Here is a 17,774-nt window from a genome sequence, read left to right as displayed (position 1 = left end):
ACTACGACTTACGGGACAACAGTGACATAGTAATGCTATTCTCACTAGAAGCTTCAAGTGGAACGTAAACTTCAAACTTTTCTATAGAATCGTTTATATGGTCTGATGAGTCGCTTAGAAAACCCTGTTATTAAAGGGAGTTATCTTCAAACTCAAACACTTGTAAAGCTTAAAACAGCAGAGTGTGAACTCTGTCTCAACAGACTGAGGGACGAGCATATCGTTCTGCCCGGCAACGTCAAGCAACACTATGTAACTTTTTACTCAGACACATGTTCTTCTGATCATTTGTATGGGACTGGAGTAAGGCAAAACATTCCAACGTCTAAGTAGAATGTTCTGGAGCAATGCTATTTATCAATCGAGAGGGAAGATAGGCATAACCATTAAACGGGATGGATTCCAGACCTACTTCATCTCGCTCAGATTGTAAATGGGTTTGGCTAATAAGATCTTTTTTTCCCCTACAGTAAAATAAGACAAGGCTTTAGCTTAGCAATAACGGGCAAAAAATCACATAGTGCTGCCTAAAAACACTGTACACATTTCTCTAGGTAAAAGTAAACCTCATCTCTTACCAACTCAAGAGTCAATGCAGCATATTCAACTCCCCAAGAGTCAATCTCAGTGGGACAACTAGAAGTGATTTGAAAATAGTCATACGCCTTTCCTTTTTTTTCCCCCAACCAGTTAATTAGCTGCCAAAGTTCAACTCTGCCTTTCTCCAAAATATCGCTGCTCTAACATCTTGGCAGTATGGAAACATTATCCAACCACTAAGGCCTTTTCGAGCCTCGCTGATATCCTTTCAAGTGCATATGACAGGTTGGATTACCGCTTTCACTGTCACCGTGGCCACCATTCCCAGTTTTATTTTCGAAACATGGAACTCTCCCCCATTCTGTACCACCGGCTCGCCTAAATCCCATCCAGAAGAAAAACACGAAAACCCGTCATATGCACTTTAAACTAAGGGATCGACAGAAACGAACAACAAAAACGATACATTCGCAGCCTTCCTTTTCGCCACACGAGCAGACGCTGCACCGGAATAAGCCCTTTCTGCTGTAGTTTTGCATCTCCTAAAAAATAGATACACAAAAAGATACACAAGACAAGCCAAAATAGAGCCTCGAAATGAAAATATAGAATCTCTCTCTTTCGCTTGTTTTTTTTATATAAGAGTATCTGCAGAGGGATCACCTGGTGTGTGAGTCAAACAGTCAGCATTCACATCGGGCAGAGCACAGCGGTTCCCGTCTCGGACCGGGACAAATAAAGTGCGGCGCAAACTACTGGATGACGACCGAACTACGGAGCGCGGCATGGGTGCGAGACGAGAGCGCGGGCCCCGTAACGGCAAGCAGGTTTAGCTCAGAGTCAGAGTGTTGACAGCTTACAATAAGTGTGTTTTCTTTTAAATCTCTAAATCAGTTTAAGTACCATCAAGGTTTCATCCATGTCTTTGGACTCTCCTGTCAACTCCTACAGCTAGTGCGTATCCAATTGGATGATCTAAAACAGTGGTTCTCAACCTTTTGGAGCCGCGACCCCCATTATAACAGGTAAAGGGGTTCGTGACCCCCCGCCCGGGTCACACAGTGAGAAATAGGAACATTAGCCTACATAATTCTGAAAAAACAAAGAAAAAAAAACAAATGGCTGAAATAAATTCAGCAAATTATGAACAAATAATGGCACTCTGGTAAAATAGTAAACACGTGCCACAATAAAATACTAGATTATATGCTAATAAAATGTATATTTTATCTAAATGATCTGGCGACCCCCCAAATTTGTCTCGCGACCCCCATGGGGGTCCCGACCCCCAGGTTGAGAACCACTGATCTAAAACCTCTTTCATAAGCATACCTAGGCTTAGAATACTTACACAAAAATTAGACTAAAGACTGACAGAAGTTTCAAGTGTTAAAGAGCTGGTTTTATACTTTTGCATGTACTTGACGATAATCTAGAAAATGACATAAAATATCCAGTAGTATCACTTTCTGATTTTCAAGCGATCTCATCCTAACCACCCTCCTCTTGCTCCCCTTTGCTGTGCAGCTGTTTCACTAGACAAGCAAAGAAAGACCGAGCTGCTGGTGTGGCGGTAGTGAAGCTATGGCGAGCGTTTTTACTTCACGGTGAAAGGAGAGATCGAGAAATGAGGAGAACATTTCAGGGGGAGCCGTTGCGGTGCTAAGAACACCCTTGAGGGAAGATTCAAAGATTACTCAGAGACTGCGAGTGAGTCAAAACACAGCTCCAAGTGTGTGTGTGTGTGTTTTGATGAGAGGACATGGCAAAAAGTTCTCAGACGATTTTGCTCTTACTCTTACTCCTCTATCATCATCATAGTCTGACCAGATTTGAAAAGTGAGTTTTTTGCACTCTGGACTCCGTTAAACCTGCTTTGTTATACAAGGCCACACATCTCTAACGCCATTCACAACGAACAAAAATAAATAAAAAATACCTGAACAAAGCAAAGGCCCAGTCCAATACGCGGGACCTCTAAGCCGCTATGTCATGCAGTACGGGCCACCTGCAACCCGATTATGCCTAAGATTCAAAAGCTTGTGCTGTCGAACCGAGGAGTGGGGTAAAGATGCTACAAGTGGGCAGCAGTAAGTGGGACGAGCAACAGTCCAAAAGCACACAAAGGGGGGGTATGGGGCGTCGAGCCTGGCCCGGACGACTTCCATTCGGCTCGGAACTAGGACAGCGCCGCGCGGGAGGGGGGGGTTTACATTCGTTTATCAGTGGCGAAGAATACCGCGGTGGAGGTGAAGCCTGCACGCATGCATCCGCCCAGAGGAAGGGCTATGTTACAGAAAGAAAAAAACAAGGGCCTTTCTATTGGGGGTTTGGGACTGTTGGGTAAAAGTCATGCGTTTGTTTGGGCTGGAGCTTATGTACAAGGTGAGCGGTAGTGTTTAGAAGGGTTAAAACAACAAAGACTTCGCAGATATTGTCACTACACCGTAAGTAGAGGACGGGGAAATCTAACGCTTTAGAGATACTTGATTTATACACGATATGTTCACACGACCATCAGGAAAAGTCCAACGTTATAGTGTACCACAGAGGACAGTTTAAAGAGATGATTTAGCAACAGGAGCTCTTCAGTGGAGTTTTTTAGTCGGAATACCGCTATGAATTTTCGTCTAGAGTTGGCGCTAAATTATCAGTATTTTTATTGTAATACCGGGCAGCTCTTTTCAATACTTAAGCTATGCTGCTGCACATTTACAAAACACAAAAAGGGCTGGTTATTAACTCAGCCTTTATAGAGGCAGAGGCTTTTTAATCCCATTTGAATGCTCAAATACTATATTTCAATATAAGAAAAAAATTAATAAAAATAAATCGGCACATATTTCATTTCAAACAGGACAAAACGGGAAACTTTTAAGCAAAAAAAATAAATACATGGGTTTCAGGCAAAACTGCAGCTGAATGTTTTAGACCATTATTTTGGTATTTTCATTGAACTTATACAGAAAAAACTGTTGAGCAATGTTATCATTTTCCTATAAATATAGATGAACTTCCAGTTTGAATCCAATTTAATGCTTTTTATTTTTAAATTTGTCTGTTTAGTACTTTATTTCTTGAGCGTGTGATTGAATCAAGCTCTCAACGTTTTCAGTAGAAAATAGTGTTTAACAATGTTTGCCCTTTGCACGAACAATGTCATGGGGAGCCCTTCCTGTTACAGTGCTAAAGCACCGTAATATCATTGTTTTTGACTGTCCACTTGACAGGTTTAAAATGTGTTTTGGATAAAGGAAAGAGAACAAAAAATTAGGACACTGACCATGACTTGCGAACAAGAGTGTGATTCACATTTAAAGGAACCCTGTTCAAAAGTTCCTAAATCATCCCTTTAATGTCAGATTGAAGTGTGGGTAAGATTAGAGGTAGAAACACAAAACAAAAACAAATCAAGTTTTCAAAGTAAAGCTGGATTTACGCTCCCTATAGTGTTAGTTTACCGTGAGGTCCTTGCTTTTTTTTTTTTGCTTGTTGATTGTCAAAGCACCACTGCAGCACAAAACGAGCCTGAAGCCCTGCCTGCCGTGCAATACTGAGGAGTTTGTTCAGCTCGTTCGGAAACCTGCAACAGAAACCGGAGAGTAGACAACGCATTGAGTAAAGTGGTTCATTCAGGCTTTTTAGGACATGGTTTTGACTTCCAATATTGGCAATACACATTAAATCTCACGGTTCTGTAGCATGGCACCCAAGCCTTGACATTTTCTTTTGTAGTAGATAATAAACCTAAGTCATAGCAGTGATGAAATGTAGTTCCACACAACGCCAATAGAGGGCGGTGAATGGGGAATCTTGAACATTTAACTATAAACAATGTTATTATCAGGCAAAACACATACCAAATGTGCACGTAGAAGGCCATTTGAGCACTGCCATGATCAAAACAAGCAAGGCTAAAAGCACACACACAAAAACACGACAATTTGGCATAACAGTCTCTTTAAGCTAAAATTGCTTGAAAAATCTGTATGTTTTCATGTTGATTTGTTTAGATTCTGCATAATACCTGATCTATTTGCCTTTTATGGGGGGGTTAACATCTAGTAAAATGAAGAGATTTTCCAAGCAATTTTGGTAATTTGTCCAATGTTAAAGCCTTTATGAACGCTATTCCCTCTGAAGACTCTCAAGGAGGCCATTAGAAAGAAAAACACAACAAATAAAATTACGCTTACGCAATAAATAAAACAATATCTAAACAAACAAGCGTGAATCCAGCTTAACTTTAAAAATCGACTGCAAATGGGCTTTTTGTCATTTTGCATAGGAATCACAGAGGTGTTGACGGCTAACAAACGTGAAACAGCGCCGCACAGCTTACAGCGACACCGTTCAAGAAGCAGTCAGAGGTGCGCAGCGGGGCAAATGTGATTCCTTTTGGCCAACTGACAGGGACACGAGTGGATGAGCAGCCACATTGTAGTCACGAACATTAGAAAATAGCACATAATCCCACTGACCTTCACAATGCTCAGGGAAACTCTTACAAAAGGCCAAGGCAGTCTGAACCGAAAAATATGGCACAGCTTTTCCTGTCATGTAGCACGTGATATCGTTATAAATCTTATGTTCTAAATGATCGTGAATGCGGCAATATATCTGTATCGTATCTGAAAAGCTGTTTCAATACTTTAACATCTGAAATACAAGCTATAAATTTTAATTCTTAAAATCCGAAATGTGAACATTTCTTCATCTCTGAATGTGCAACATGTGTTTAAATCTCTGAAAAGGCAATGATGGCATTAAATACTAAACTGTTGGAGGTGGTACGGTGTGGCTGCCATTTTGTGAGAGCTTCCCTGTAAAGGAGCTAAAAGCATCCCCATAATTGCACCTTCCTCTCCAATATACTCTTTTATAAACTGTCATTTTTTAGTTTTTGTCCCACCTTAGGAAACGCAAACAAACAAAAACAACATTTTGGCTATAAACCGTACCGCTACAAAATACAGTACATTGAATCTTCAAAACTCACAACAGAAGCACAACTCACTGACCAAAAGTTTCTTTTCAATACAAGAAAATGTTGCAATAAGTTACGTAAAAACGTAGTCACATTAAGAACAGTAGAGCACTCATGTAAGGCAAAATCAGGTGATTTCACAGTGACGACTTAAAAAGACTGAAGGTTTGAGCCTTTGCTGTTTAAAAACACCAGTCCAGCTTCACTGGCTTTGAACAACAGGAAATGGATTCCAACACGATTCTCTATCTTTCTACGTTAATAGAAATACCTGATATTTTCTCAGAAAAAGTGAAGTGGCTCAAAGCAACCACTTGAGGAGCACGCAGCGCTGCAGGCAGCTGCTGAGAACACTGTCCTGACCACTGCACTGACATCGAGCACATCCTTTTAGAGAATGGCACATTTAACACCAAGAGCAACTATGGGGAACTTTTACACTCCTTTGTAAACCAAGTACCCGAACAAACACAGATTTAAATATGTTAGTAATTCAGAAATAGACACAAAGTACATCAGTGCAATTTTACACAATGCCTACACAAAGCATTTGGCATTTAAATAATGAAATGAATACAAACTATGTAACCAAATAAATAATATAGAAATACATCAAAACATACAGTACAAGATGAAAATAACATTTGGTTGTAAAAAATAAAGCTTTGAGTGTGATCGCCGGAGCGGCAACATGGTAAACCCATCTGTGATTGCAGGTCCCTTTCCAAGCAGCTGTGTTCAGCCTTTTGCACACAGCTGGCTTTAGCCTTAGTCTCTGAAGCTTCCTGCTATGAGCACGTAACAGAAACCTATCAGAAGTGGATATGAAACACAAAGTAAGTACTCTGGAGAATATGTGGCATGTAAAATGGTACACTGTAAACACAGCAGGCTAGCAAAGCGCTGAGCGACCAATCTCATTCCACGACAGCGAGGCCATTCCTCGACAAGCCACTGGATGTCTTTTCCCTGTTGTCTTTTGGTGGAGCATGGTTTCAAAGGGCTCGAAAGAGTCGAGGGCCAGGTCGGACAGCTGGACAGCCATGCAACGAGGGAGGGGGTCATCCTGCCCTGTGGTTCACTCCGTTCACAAGTCCGTCTGGGTCCCGGACGCGCCACTTTACAGCCGGTCCATCCTGAAAGTGTCCTCGGTGGCGGAGTCAGCCAGCACCATGTCGGGGTCGTTGAGCATGTGCAGTCCGTCCAGAGTGAGGGGGTCGATCTTGAGCTCGTCCAGAGGAAACTGGGAGTCTGTGTCAAAGCTGACGTCTCCCACACCGGCCAGCGAGTTGGTCAGCTCTTTGGACAGGCTGGGAGGAGACTCTCCGGTCACTGAAACACACCACAGTGAACAGTAGATGAGTTCATCACAAGTTCAAACTATCATGATTTATTCAACATTCTCTAGTCCCGCTGTGCAGATTAGACGGTCTGATGTGGTACCTGTTAGGATGATGTTGGGGATGTTGCCATGGCTACTGTATCCCAACTGCTGGGAATCCTGCAGACTGCCGCCGGTCAGCCCCATCATGGCGGCCTGTGTGTAGTTGAGGGTGGAGCACTGGTTGAACAGGCTGTTGGAGCTGATGGGGCTCTCGATCATGTTGAACTGCTCCAGCTACAAATAGGATGGTAAAAAAGCTTTAGAGTTTATCCACACGTAGATAAAACGCTTATAAATTCTTTCTCTGTCCACATGGAGTGACTCAGGTCTGTGAAAACGGTGTGATACATTTGCAAGGTGTGAGGAGCTGTGGCACTACCAAAGAAAAGAGAACAATACTGTAGACAGCGCATGCGCTGTAAACTTTCTAAAAATGCCTAAATATATTTGTTTCAAGTCAATTTTCAACTACAACGTTGTTGACACGTTTTGAAACACTGCGTGTTGCCGCAGATCGATCGCCTTTTATCGCATGTGGATTTAAACAGACTGGTTATGGAGAGAAGACTTACCCCGGATGTTACTCTGCCGTCCTTGGACTGATTTTGACCATTTAAAAAACTTTAAAAAACCTTTGAAAAAAAAATAATCTGTACATGTGAAGCCGCTCTGCTTTGTCAAACGCGCTCCAGAGAGCAGGAGATGTTAGCTACGCAACACTCGGACTAAAAAAATGTGTTAAGAATATAATAAACTCCTTAATATTTGATGTGGCAGGTGAGTAGCGAGTGTGTCACCTGGTGTGAGAGCGCGTTGGTCTGCCTCGATGCCAGCTGCTGGTCGTAGAAGGAGTCTCCGAATATGCTGCCCACCACGGGGATGTGCTGAAGGGACAAACCGCTGTTAGTAAAGCCGGCACTACACGAGGCATCAAGAGGCACGGGCACACACTCCAGCAAGAACCACAGAAGCAAAACGACTGCCACAAGCAGTGACCTAAGCACAGGGTTAGTGAACAAGGCTGCCACAGGCTACAAGCGTCAACATGAAGAATAAAGAGTGGAGACATACAGGATGTGAGGATTAGGTATGTGAAAAGAAAGATCACTTTTCTGTTGTTATAGTTGTTGGTTTAGCCGATATTAACAAAACCACAAAGCACTTCTGGATGAAGGCAACAGCTCATGGGACTTTTGTAACTTGTGTTATTGATGACAAACAAGCAATGATTAGTGAGCAATTTAAGGTGCATCTTGAAGGCAAGAATAAAAAACAATTAATGATGAGAAAAAGATGTGCTCGAGAGGACATATGAAAGTAATAAATGAGTAGATGAGTAGATGGCCATGGCAGCCCTGTGCACAACTGCAGATCAGCTCAGCCTCTGAAGAGACTCCAGCGTTCACCTGTCTGGGTGTTCTGTTGTTTAAGTCTACAACACACGACCATAGTAACGCTGTACTCACCACCACTGCATTAGACATAACACAGCGAGCGCAGCTTACTTCAGCAGCGGCGGAGCGCACAGTGTTACCATGTCTGCTACTGTGTGATGAGGAACAGCTGGAAAATCAGAAAGAACTCTAAAGAGCAGTCTGTGATGAGAAAAGCACCACTGGGCAGGGTGGGAACACTGTGTGGTGGGCTGGGCTTTACAGCTGGACTCAGAAATCAGGTTGTTTCCAAAAGAAACACATGTGCCAACATTAGTTTATCTTAGGAATGTTAGAAGCAGGTATCAACTTTTATGGATCCTGTTCTCCGCTGTGATTTAAATATTTAGTGGATTCCTTTAATGTTTTTGCACCTAGTCCATTTATCGGCACAATATTCATGCGTGACAGAGCCAATGTCTGTGATAGAGATTTGAATGAAACTGAAATGGACAGGCAGTTGTGGGAGTCCATAATAAAACCGGAGCCCCTCGGTCATGCACACAGTGAACACAAACAGCGGTGATGGAGGAGAATGAGTTACACTGCAGCTGAGAGAGGTTTACTGCAGACACAGAATGAAGCAGCCTGGCTTGTCTGCGGTTAGCTTAGCCCCAGTGCACAGCCCTTCCCCAAAAGCAGCGCCGCGCTCGAAGGCCGGCCCTTACTTGAGGCGAGCCGCTGGGGGAGAAGCCTTGATTGGAGACGGGGGAGGTTGGAGACTGAGTGGCTGGGGAGCCAGTCTGATTGCGGTACTGTAGTAGAGGGAAGAGCGTTAGCTAGTCCTACGTAAGTAACCTCATCTGAAGTTCAAACTGTGTCATGAGAGATGGCGTCAGTACTGAACAACTCGGACCCTCGAGCTCCTATATGCTGCTGTAAATATATCTAAATCATCATCTTTTTTCTGAAAGCAAATATTAAGTCTATCGATATCCACAGGTAAAATCTAGCAGCCGTGAAGTTCGCTAGAAGAATTGCAGTGCAAAACAGGTGATAGACATATGCAAAGAGGGTGTTTATGTCTGGTCTAAAGTGAATAATATCAACTCTTACTGAAATATTCATCAAAACACAGCCTCCAAATAAAACCCAAACCCACTCACTCCAGTGCCACATTCATGACACAGTATGATCATTGAGAAAAAGCTTTGTTGCCTTTAGTGGAAATGTTATATTAAGATATTTGCAAAAGTCCTGGCTCATTTAAAGGCCTAATTACAGTGCCTTACCGAGCTGATGCTGATGCTGGCTGTGGTCTGGCTCTGACTGTCCGGAGAGGGGCTGCCGGTGGAAGGAGGGGTGGGAAGGGTGATGAGCTGGATGCTGGGGGGTAAACCCTGCTGTTGTTTCAGGAGGTCACTGATGAGCTGCGCCTGTGCCTCGGGGGTCAGCTGGCAGAACAGGGGGTACTGAGACAGCTGCTGCTCTAGGCTCAGTGCGTCTGTGGGCACAACCTGGGCAAAGACAAAAACACACCGTCCATTTAGATTTAGCGAAACCAAAATCAATTATTCTACCACAGACCATGAATTACAGCTATGTTGTACATTTAATATGAAGGGAAATGGTGTTCAGTGAAAATGTTGTTCACAGAGAACTGTTACCTGGTGATGCGATGTTGTCAGGGAAGGGTAATTGGGCATGGTCTGACACTACCTCTGTGTGATGCTGAGAGGTGAGGAGAATGTGCGGGGAACCTGGGTTCATTTATGCTCCCATTCAGGGACGGCTCCCATTCAGGGATGGGCTCGATGGGCTAAGCCCCTCCTGTCATTTTCTAGACAAGAGAAAGAAGAAACTGTATTTTTCATTTTTTTAATAGTTAATTTTATATCCTAATTAAATACCTAATGTCATTGCTGTGTATAATCATTGTAGTTGTATAGTTATCTGACCACAATTTTTACCAAAAGAACAAAAAAAAACAACTAGAACTAATTAGCCCTGAATGTGCCAGCACATACACACACATACACTTGGCTCTGGGTCGATTTCAAACGTATTCAGTTCAGTGTGTTCCAAGAATGTTTGAAGTCACATTATAGGGCCTTATCTTCTGCCCGGTGCAAGGATGATGCTGCTCCAAACGAGAGGTCCTCTTGCATGTGCGCAGCTGCCAATATTTGACTGCACCCTCTGCACCGCCAGAGGGTGTCGCTTATATATATATAAAAAAAAAAAAGAGGTCGACTGAAGCATGGGTTATTACAAGCAGCACTGAGATCGCTGCTCTCCGATGGCAGCCTCACATTCTTTTCCTCGTTCATATCGTGCTGCCTCGTGTTCTTCCTTTCTCATAATAGACTTTTATAAGCTCTCACAGGTCAAATGAAAAACTTTAAGCTATTTATCCCACCGTGAATTAAACACTGTCTGTGTCTGGTGTACGGAGAGACAGAGATGTACAGCCTGTCCCACTGTGGTTAACGTGACCTAAACAAAAGCAAGTGTTCACCCCAACAACCCTTCTCCCTTGCCATCGCTCCATCCCAGTCGTGGAGTCTGGTTGGAGGAAAAAGATTGTTCTGCATAACATCGTCATTGGCCATGGGTGTTTTCCAGCCCATACAGCCCTCAAAATGCGGCAGGTCTGGAGCTCAAAGACCAGGGCGCTCATACTATGTTCAAAAGGCTACACTATGGTCTGCGTTTAGAAACACAAGATTGGGTCCTATCGGTGCTTCTGTTTCTAATGTCCATCCTGTTTTATCAAAGGTTACCACTAGGGGGTAATGATAAAAACATGGTGGCACTTACACCATTTATTGAAAGATAAGCAAGATGGGGTGAAAGTTGTAATTGCGTGTTTGCAGATTGTTTTAATAACTTTTTAAAAGTGTGGGCCAGTGTTAGGCAACTTCATTCCCGAGGGTCTAATCAGGCCCTGATGCATATCCTCTTTTCTTCCAAATACTTTTGAAAAATACAGTATGAATGCCTACATAGATTCCTCCACAGCAGCAAAATACTTAAAAATTACTGATGATAATGTTGACTAAAGTTCCTGGGGGTGACTCCCAGACCCCGCTGCTTAGTCTATATGAGGGACTGCACTAATATTTGGCAAGGCTTGGCTCCTGATCTTTGGACTGAGCAAAAAAAACGAGCAAACTTGCCAATCCCTGGGTATTTATTGAGCTTCACCTGTTGAGCTGTGTGCAGGAGTATCCCCACTGGTTAGCTCATGTACAGCTTTGTTGCAAAACAGACTGAAATCACGCAGAATCCAGCCTGGATTACCTGTGTGATGTTGACAGGAGAGGTGAGGGTTGGGGAGAGCTGCTGCGAGGACTGCTGCAGCTGGAGGTCGGAGGTCAGAGTCAGGGGCACCACTGGCAGCTGGCGGCGTTGAGTCGTAACCGTCATATTTGGCTGAGAGGGGGGAATACCTGAAAAATAAACAATTATGCCAATGTAGTACAAACAACTTTGTCTGGAAGAGTTTAGCAGAAAGGGGCTGTTTATTTTGTTACCGTGGCTGGCAGCGCTGATACCCAGGTGGGTGAGGTTGGTGGTGAGGCTGCCTGTGCTGTTGGAGGCGCTGAGAGAGGGGAAGGCCATGTCCTCTGGGTCCAGGGGGGTGGACAGAGGCGGGGGGAACTGGATGTTGGTCAGATCAGGCAGAGAGCCCCCGGTGTTGTGGGCGGCGGGGAGCACAGAGGGGTTCAACTCCTGGTCTGGAGAGGGGAAAATACTGCCGAGACAAAGCCGCAGATTAAAAAGGGAATCTTAAATTGGTGGAAACATAGACTGACGGCAACTCACTTGATTCCTGGGACGTCACATGTGTTTGGCTTTGACGAATCATCCTGAAGACAAAATATTGACTATGAGGCTTTTCTATGGAACACATTTGTTGTATTCTTTATGCATACCTTCTTGTCGTCCCACAGTTGTTTCTGCACATCCTTGTCTGCGTTCGACTCGGAGTTCTCCGTCCCGGGCACCGTCAGCAGCAGGACTGATTGACAAAACAGCGAGAAACAGATGATTCACACACGCGCACGCCGCCTTTTCACATCAACTCTGAAAGTGAGTCATTGATAAACAGGAACGCTCCCAGAGGAGAGGCGCACTAGATTTCTGCGGCTAAAAATAGCGAGGTGACCACCAGACAGACTGAGTGGATCCCAGCCAATCGCACACATAATCCATGGGATAATCACTGAATTATTGATCTAGTCCGTTCAATCAAGCCTTCTCAAATACATTACCGCTCTACAAACAAGCAAGCGCTGTGCCGAAGCTGGGCTGGGATCAGTATCCTTGTCTTTATAAATATTTCACGTATAGATCTACAATTTCAAATCCTCAGCAACACCAAGCCCCTTTTATGCGCTTGCATTAGTGCATAAATAAATAAAAGCGACAGTGTGTGTTTGTAAGAGTCTCGGGTTGTTACCACGTTTAGGCTGCAACTCCTGTGATCCTCCTGCGAACACCTCCTGTGGTTTAGGATTCATGGCGCTCTGGTGCAAGGCCGAGTCCGAGTTTGTCCTGGACGTGCGAGAAAGAGGAGAAGTCAGCAAGAAACAAGTGCCAAAATGCACGAGAAAAACAGGCCACCCTATATCGAAATGAGAGTATTTGCATTTACCGAAAGCCAAAGTCCTTTTAAAGAAATCGTAGTGATGAGGTTGATAAGAGTCAGGTTTGACGAGGTGCGCACAGAAGCAGCAAATGTTGACAGGATAACGCTGTTGTTTTATACTTATTGTATTATTACTATATCATTTTGACTCTTTAGGTTCTAGTTTAGTCTTAGCCCTGACCTAAGTTTTGATTTGGACACCATTAAAACAGAGCATTCACTTCTCTAAGGTAAATTAAAAGTATGCTACACATGCTGTCCTTCGGGTTTTGTTGTTGATGCGTAGTTCAGTTTGTGAATGCAGCTAGCTTACCTTCTCCAGCTCGTGTCTGGCGGTGGGGAGAGGTAAACCGAGCTATAGGGACAGCTGTCAATGTGAATTTAGTCAAGGCTAATAAAGAGGAATGGATGGACGACACACAGACCCTCCTCTAATCCATATTTTCACCCCTTCTCAAGTCATTTCAGATGTTTACCTCCAATATGTAACACAAAACCAGACAAGTGTAACAAGGATCCAATTGCTCAGCACTAGGCTGCAGCAGACAGTGGCTTTTTTTTCCCCCCACGGTGAGTGGAATAGCTTTTTGTTGTTTGTTGGGAGGTTGGGGGCAATGAGTCTGTCAGCGGGAGAGAAACAATACAGCGTCGTGGTCAGAAACAGGCTCCCCCTGCATGTGCTCAGAAAACTATTTACCGCTCTCATTCTAAGAGCCATTAATACGAGAGAACTGTGCATGGTATCGCTGCACACAACATCAAAACAAACATAACAATTACAGAGCGGAACCTACAATGGGCCTTTTATGGGGTACATCCTGGACAGTTTGTAGACGAGATGATTGTATTTCTTACATTTTTTATATGTGACTTTATACATTGTGTCATCAAGACAGTGGCTGTTTTCATGCATGAAGTCAAATTTATTGGCGACAAATAGACCCTTTGAAAACCTAAATTCCTACATTGTACTGGGTTAAAGTGATAGTAATGTCAGTAATTTTGCAAATTGAGGAGAACAGAAAGCTGTTATTAGCTTGCTAAATGAGGAGAGCAGGAACAGGATTTTCCAACGTAAACGATCAAGCTCCTCCCCCTCCCTCCTGATTGGACCTGACAGGCTGGTTCACAGGAAAAGTCGTCTCATTGGTAGACATGGAAGGATACTAGATTACTAGATAGTTGCTGAGATCCGGAAAGTAGGGACTTTACAAATAAATTATATATATATATATATATATATATATATATATATATATATAAAAATTCATTTATATAAAAAAAATGTTTTCAGGAAATAACAAAGTGTGTGGGGTATATTATATGATGATTATATGATTTCTCTCCTAACAATGAAAAACAACAGCTAATGCGCTCTTCATTTGTGCCGGTAAAGGATATCTGGCGGCCATGCTTGTCCACGGAGAGAGGTCTTCGATGGGGGGACGTGATGCGGTTCCTCTCTCGGTACACCCGCTCCACCAAACCGTGGTGCCTGGTGGTCCGACTGGTGTCCAGCACAGAGTTCTGAACAAACAGAGTCAAATCAAGGCCGCTTCAGGCGCAAAGGCAAACTCATCACATGACTCCACGCGGAGTGCAATGCTTTTTTAGGGTCAATGGTGCAAATGTGTCTCTGTCACCATGAGTCAAGCCATGGGCCCCTCATACTGATGCTCGAGTTGGCAAAATGTATTCAAAGATGGAAAGCCATGACAAGCAATGATACACTTTCAATTTAGTAACCAATTTGCACGGCAGGTGGAAATGGTATGCTATATGCTTGTACTTAAACCTTGGCTTCCTCTCTCTTACTCAGTCATAGAGATGCACCGATCCGGCTTTTTCTGTGCCATTTGTGTACAGACTTGATTGACTTATACATATTCCGATACCAGAGCAAGTGAACACATCACCAAACTAACCCAAATAGGCAGGACATTGACGAAGACGGCAATCCATTTATGAAGTAGCCCCTTAGTAACAACATCCGCTATAATAGCATTAGTGAAGCTCTTTGAGCAATTCTTATGGATGTCTATGCAGCAAACATGCCAAAGTCGTGTTTGGTTGCACCAAAACATTTTACATAAACTGTATTAGTTCCTGAGCCTGTTCCTAATGCGCATGATAGTAAAAGGCTTCACGGACCTGTAAAGAGCCTTTTCTCCCCATATGGTCTGGAATGGTGAGGCCAGTGCCTACTATGGCAAGGTAAGAATGTCCGCTTCATGGAATATGTTTTAACATTTAGATCAGAAGACACTTTTATACGTTCATTTTTATTATGTATAACTATTTCATTAATGACTTCAAACCAGGCTTTGACATCATCTAAATGAGACAACAGCTGAAAACATCTGGATTGTTCATAATTTGCAATGTTTGATGGCTAAACGCTAACGGTCATAGGGAAAATAAAATGACCATAATACAGAATTCTCAAAGTTTCCCAGAGAAGCCGGCATGATAACCGTTTCCAGAGGCAGTACGCCATCTGTCCTTTCTACTATTAGTTATATAAAGCGTTAAATGTAGCAACTACAAAGCCTCAAATTGGAGTCTTTTTGCTGTCAATGGAGCTCTGCTAATCACAGTCACGTTCATGACGTTGTGCCGTCTTCATCAATGGTTTTCTTATCAGTAACTTGGCAACTTCCTTGCCCAAGCTTAAGCGCAAACATATTGAGACAACAATGGCCAGTAATAACTGTCTTGAAAAATTTTACTTGATTGGCCTTTGCCTCGATCAATATCAGATCGAAGCCGATATCAGAGTATCGGTATCAGTGCATCCCTACTTAGTAACTGAATTAACTAGCAGGGCATCTCTGAGTATTTTAGGTCATCGTCCTTCAATTTTTGGGGCCAATAGTTCCACAAAAGGTACAAAAACGGTTAGTTAACCATCCGTGGGCTCACCTGAAAAGGCAGGTCAATGTTGCCATTTCCAATCTGATTGACATTGGGCAGTGAGCCTCCATAGTACTGTCCACGATTCTGCCCTAGTTGCAAATACTGGGTCTTCTGCAACTGCAACTGCGCAAAGTAAAATCGCGTGAAAGCATGAGTGAATGACGAATCGGACACACAAAAAATGCAAAAAGGTGCAACACAAGAAGAGAAGCCTGGCAGACCACACACGGTTTATGAACAGGTGAACAAACAAAAAGTATTAAAGGCGCTATTGATGAGCAGAAATTAACAGTCAGCTGGTGATAGTGAGGATGTCTAATGAAATGGAAACATACACTGTCCATACACAATACATCATACAATCATTTTAACGAGTAACGCTAAAGGAGTCAAGGACACCCCCCCACACATTCCCAGCCATAAAGAAACAATAATGGCCTGAGACAATCCAAATGCACTGATGCTTTGATGGCAAGACAACAAAACCTGACAAAGACCACCACAAAGACCAATACGGATTAGCTCTTTCCATTGCAGCTCAGTTCAGGACGGGTAACTGGACACCACTTTCAGCAAAACACAGGATCCACAAGACCAACAATCTTCTACCAAAAATGTCTAACAAGTCATTAGTGAAATTGCATCCTGTAACAGCAACATCTATTTTTGGTCATGCGTTTAGTGTGTATATAGTAATACGTCTATATATTTGTTTACAATAGTCCAATTAAATTCCAGGCAATACATGGAAAAGATTAACCCCATCATTGTTTTGTTTTTATGTCTATTACGTGCCATAACACATGAAAAACCAGAGTAGACAGTGGATGAATAACTTTTTCTATATGAGTCGCACAAAAGTTGAGTAATATTGATGATTATATATTTAGGTGTCACAGTACAGTATGCGCCACTGTAAACCACAGCGCTCTGAATGTTGGCCAGTACATTCAGGGGTTCGCTGTCATTTACCTGTCTGTGTGTGTGGCAGAGAGTGAGGAGCTAATGCCATGTCGGCTGAGTCAAACCTCATTACACCGTGACCGTGATTAAGCCATTTGTTCTGTGCTGTTAAAATGTCAGCAGTGAATGAAGCACAGGTGCACACACTGTCCACAGACCGCTAACGGAGCTAACGCTGCTAAGCCTAGCCGAGAAGCTAATGCCTAATCACGACGTGTTTAACGAGGGACAGTGTCCACATTATTTACTGCGGCATCAATACAGCTCAAGGCGTTAATAACTTGAGCTCCTTAGCATCCCAGCGTCCAGGTTTGTCTCCGCAGCGCTCGGGGGATGCCAAACAGCGATGCAACAGAATGTAAACAGCGGCGCAGAGACGCCTCACCCGTGCAGCTCTGGTGATGTTCAGGTCCTTCATGACTTCTTCAAACGCGGCAGTCTCCTCCGCCTGCTTCTGGTTATGCAGAGCGATTTTTTCGCTGAATTTGCGGGGATTGTTAGAGGACGCCATCTTTCCCTCTTCTTCTCAATGGAATGTCACGTTACGCACCACAACAGGCCTCTGTGTCGTCAACACGCACGGGCAGCAGCGGCCAGGGGCTGTGCGCTCTCTGAGCACCTATCTATGCTGAGCACACATCTGGGCACACATCTGGGCACACATGTGGGCTAAAAGGTGAACGCTTTTCGAGTTATTGGAGGACGGAATAGCATAGAAGAGAAATGCAGTTATATACGCATAATGTGCTTATCATATATTTGTCATTTCCTACTCCTGGGGTCATTCATTCATTTGAATCAATACTCTGTGTTTTTACTGAGACCATTTACAGTTTAGATTACGACTCAATAAAATGATCAATACCATTATATTATTAAAAAGACGGCACAATATCCCTTTCTGAGATTGTTATTCATTCCTCTGGGGTGTTAAAAGTCCTTCCAAATAAAATCCAG

At 43.3% G+C, this 17,774-nt stretch overlaps 1 protein-coding gene across 3 annotated transcripts; it reads right to left on the bottom strand.

Annotated features, from left to right (window-relative positions):
• Positions 1–3,848: 3,848 nt before the first annotated feature.
• Positions 3,849–17,395, bottom strand: crtc1b (CREB regulated transcription coactivator 1b). 3 transcript variants are annotated; one of them, XM_079575426.1, is made up of 14 exons: positions 17,203–17,395; positions 15,861–15,977; positions 14,340–14,465; positions 13,252–13,313; positions 12,750–12,844; positions 12,223–12,308; positions 12,113–12,156; positions 11,821–12,041; positions 11,588–11,736; positions 9,577–9,801; positions 9,013–9,099; positions 7,709–7,795; positions 6,971–7,145; positions 3,849–6,859 (listed from the first exon to the last, which is right to left on the bottom strand). In XM_079575426.1, exons 1-14 carry the CDS (start codon positions 17,326–17,328, stop codon positions 6,648–6,650), a joined length of 1,812 nt encoding a protein of 603 aa, XP_079431552.1. In that variant the 5' UTR covers positions 17,329–17,395; the 3' UTR covers positions 3,849–6,647. The 3 variants fall into 3 exon arrangements, with proteins under 3 accessions (XP_079431552.1, XP_079431553.1, XP_079431554.1); XM_079575427.1 differs by lacking the exon at positions 9,013–9,099; XM_079575428.1 differs by lacking the exon at positions 15,861–15,977.
• Between the last annotated feature and the right edge of the window lie 379 nt (positions 17,396–17,774).

This window comes from Gobius niger (genome assembly GCF_951799975.1).
Source record: "Gobius niger genome assembly, chromosome: 17".
Taxonomy (NCBI): domain Eukaryota; kingdom Metazoa; phylum Chordata; class Actinopteri; order Gobiiformes; family Gobiidae; genus Gobius; species Gobius niger.
This window is presented reverse-complemented; position numbering and strand designations above follow the sequence as displayed.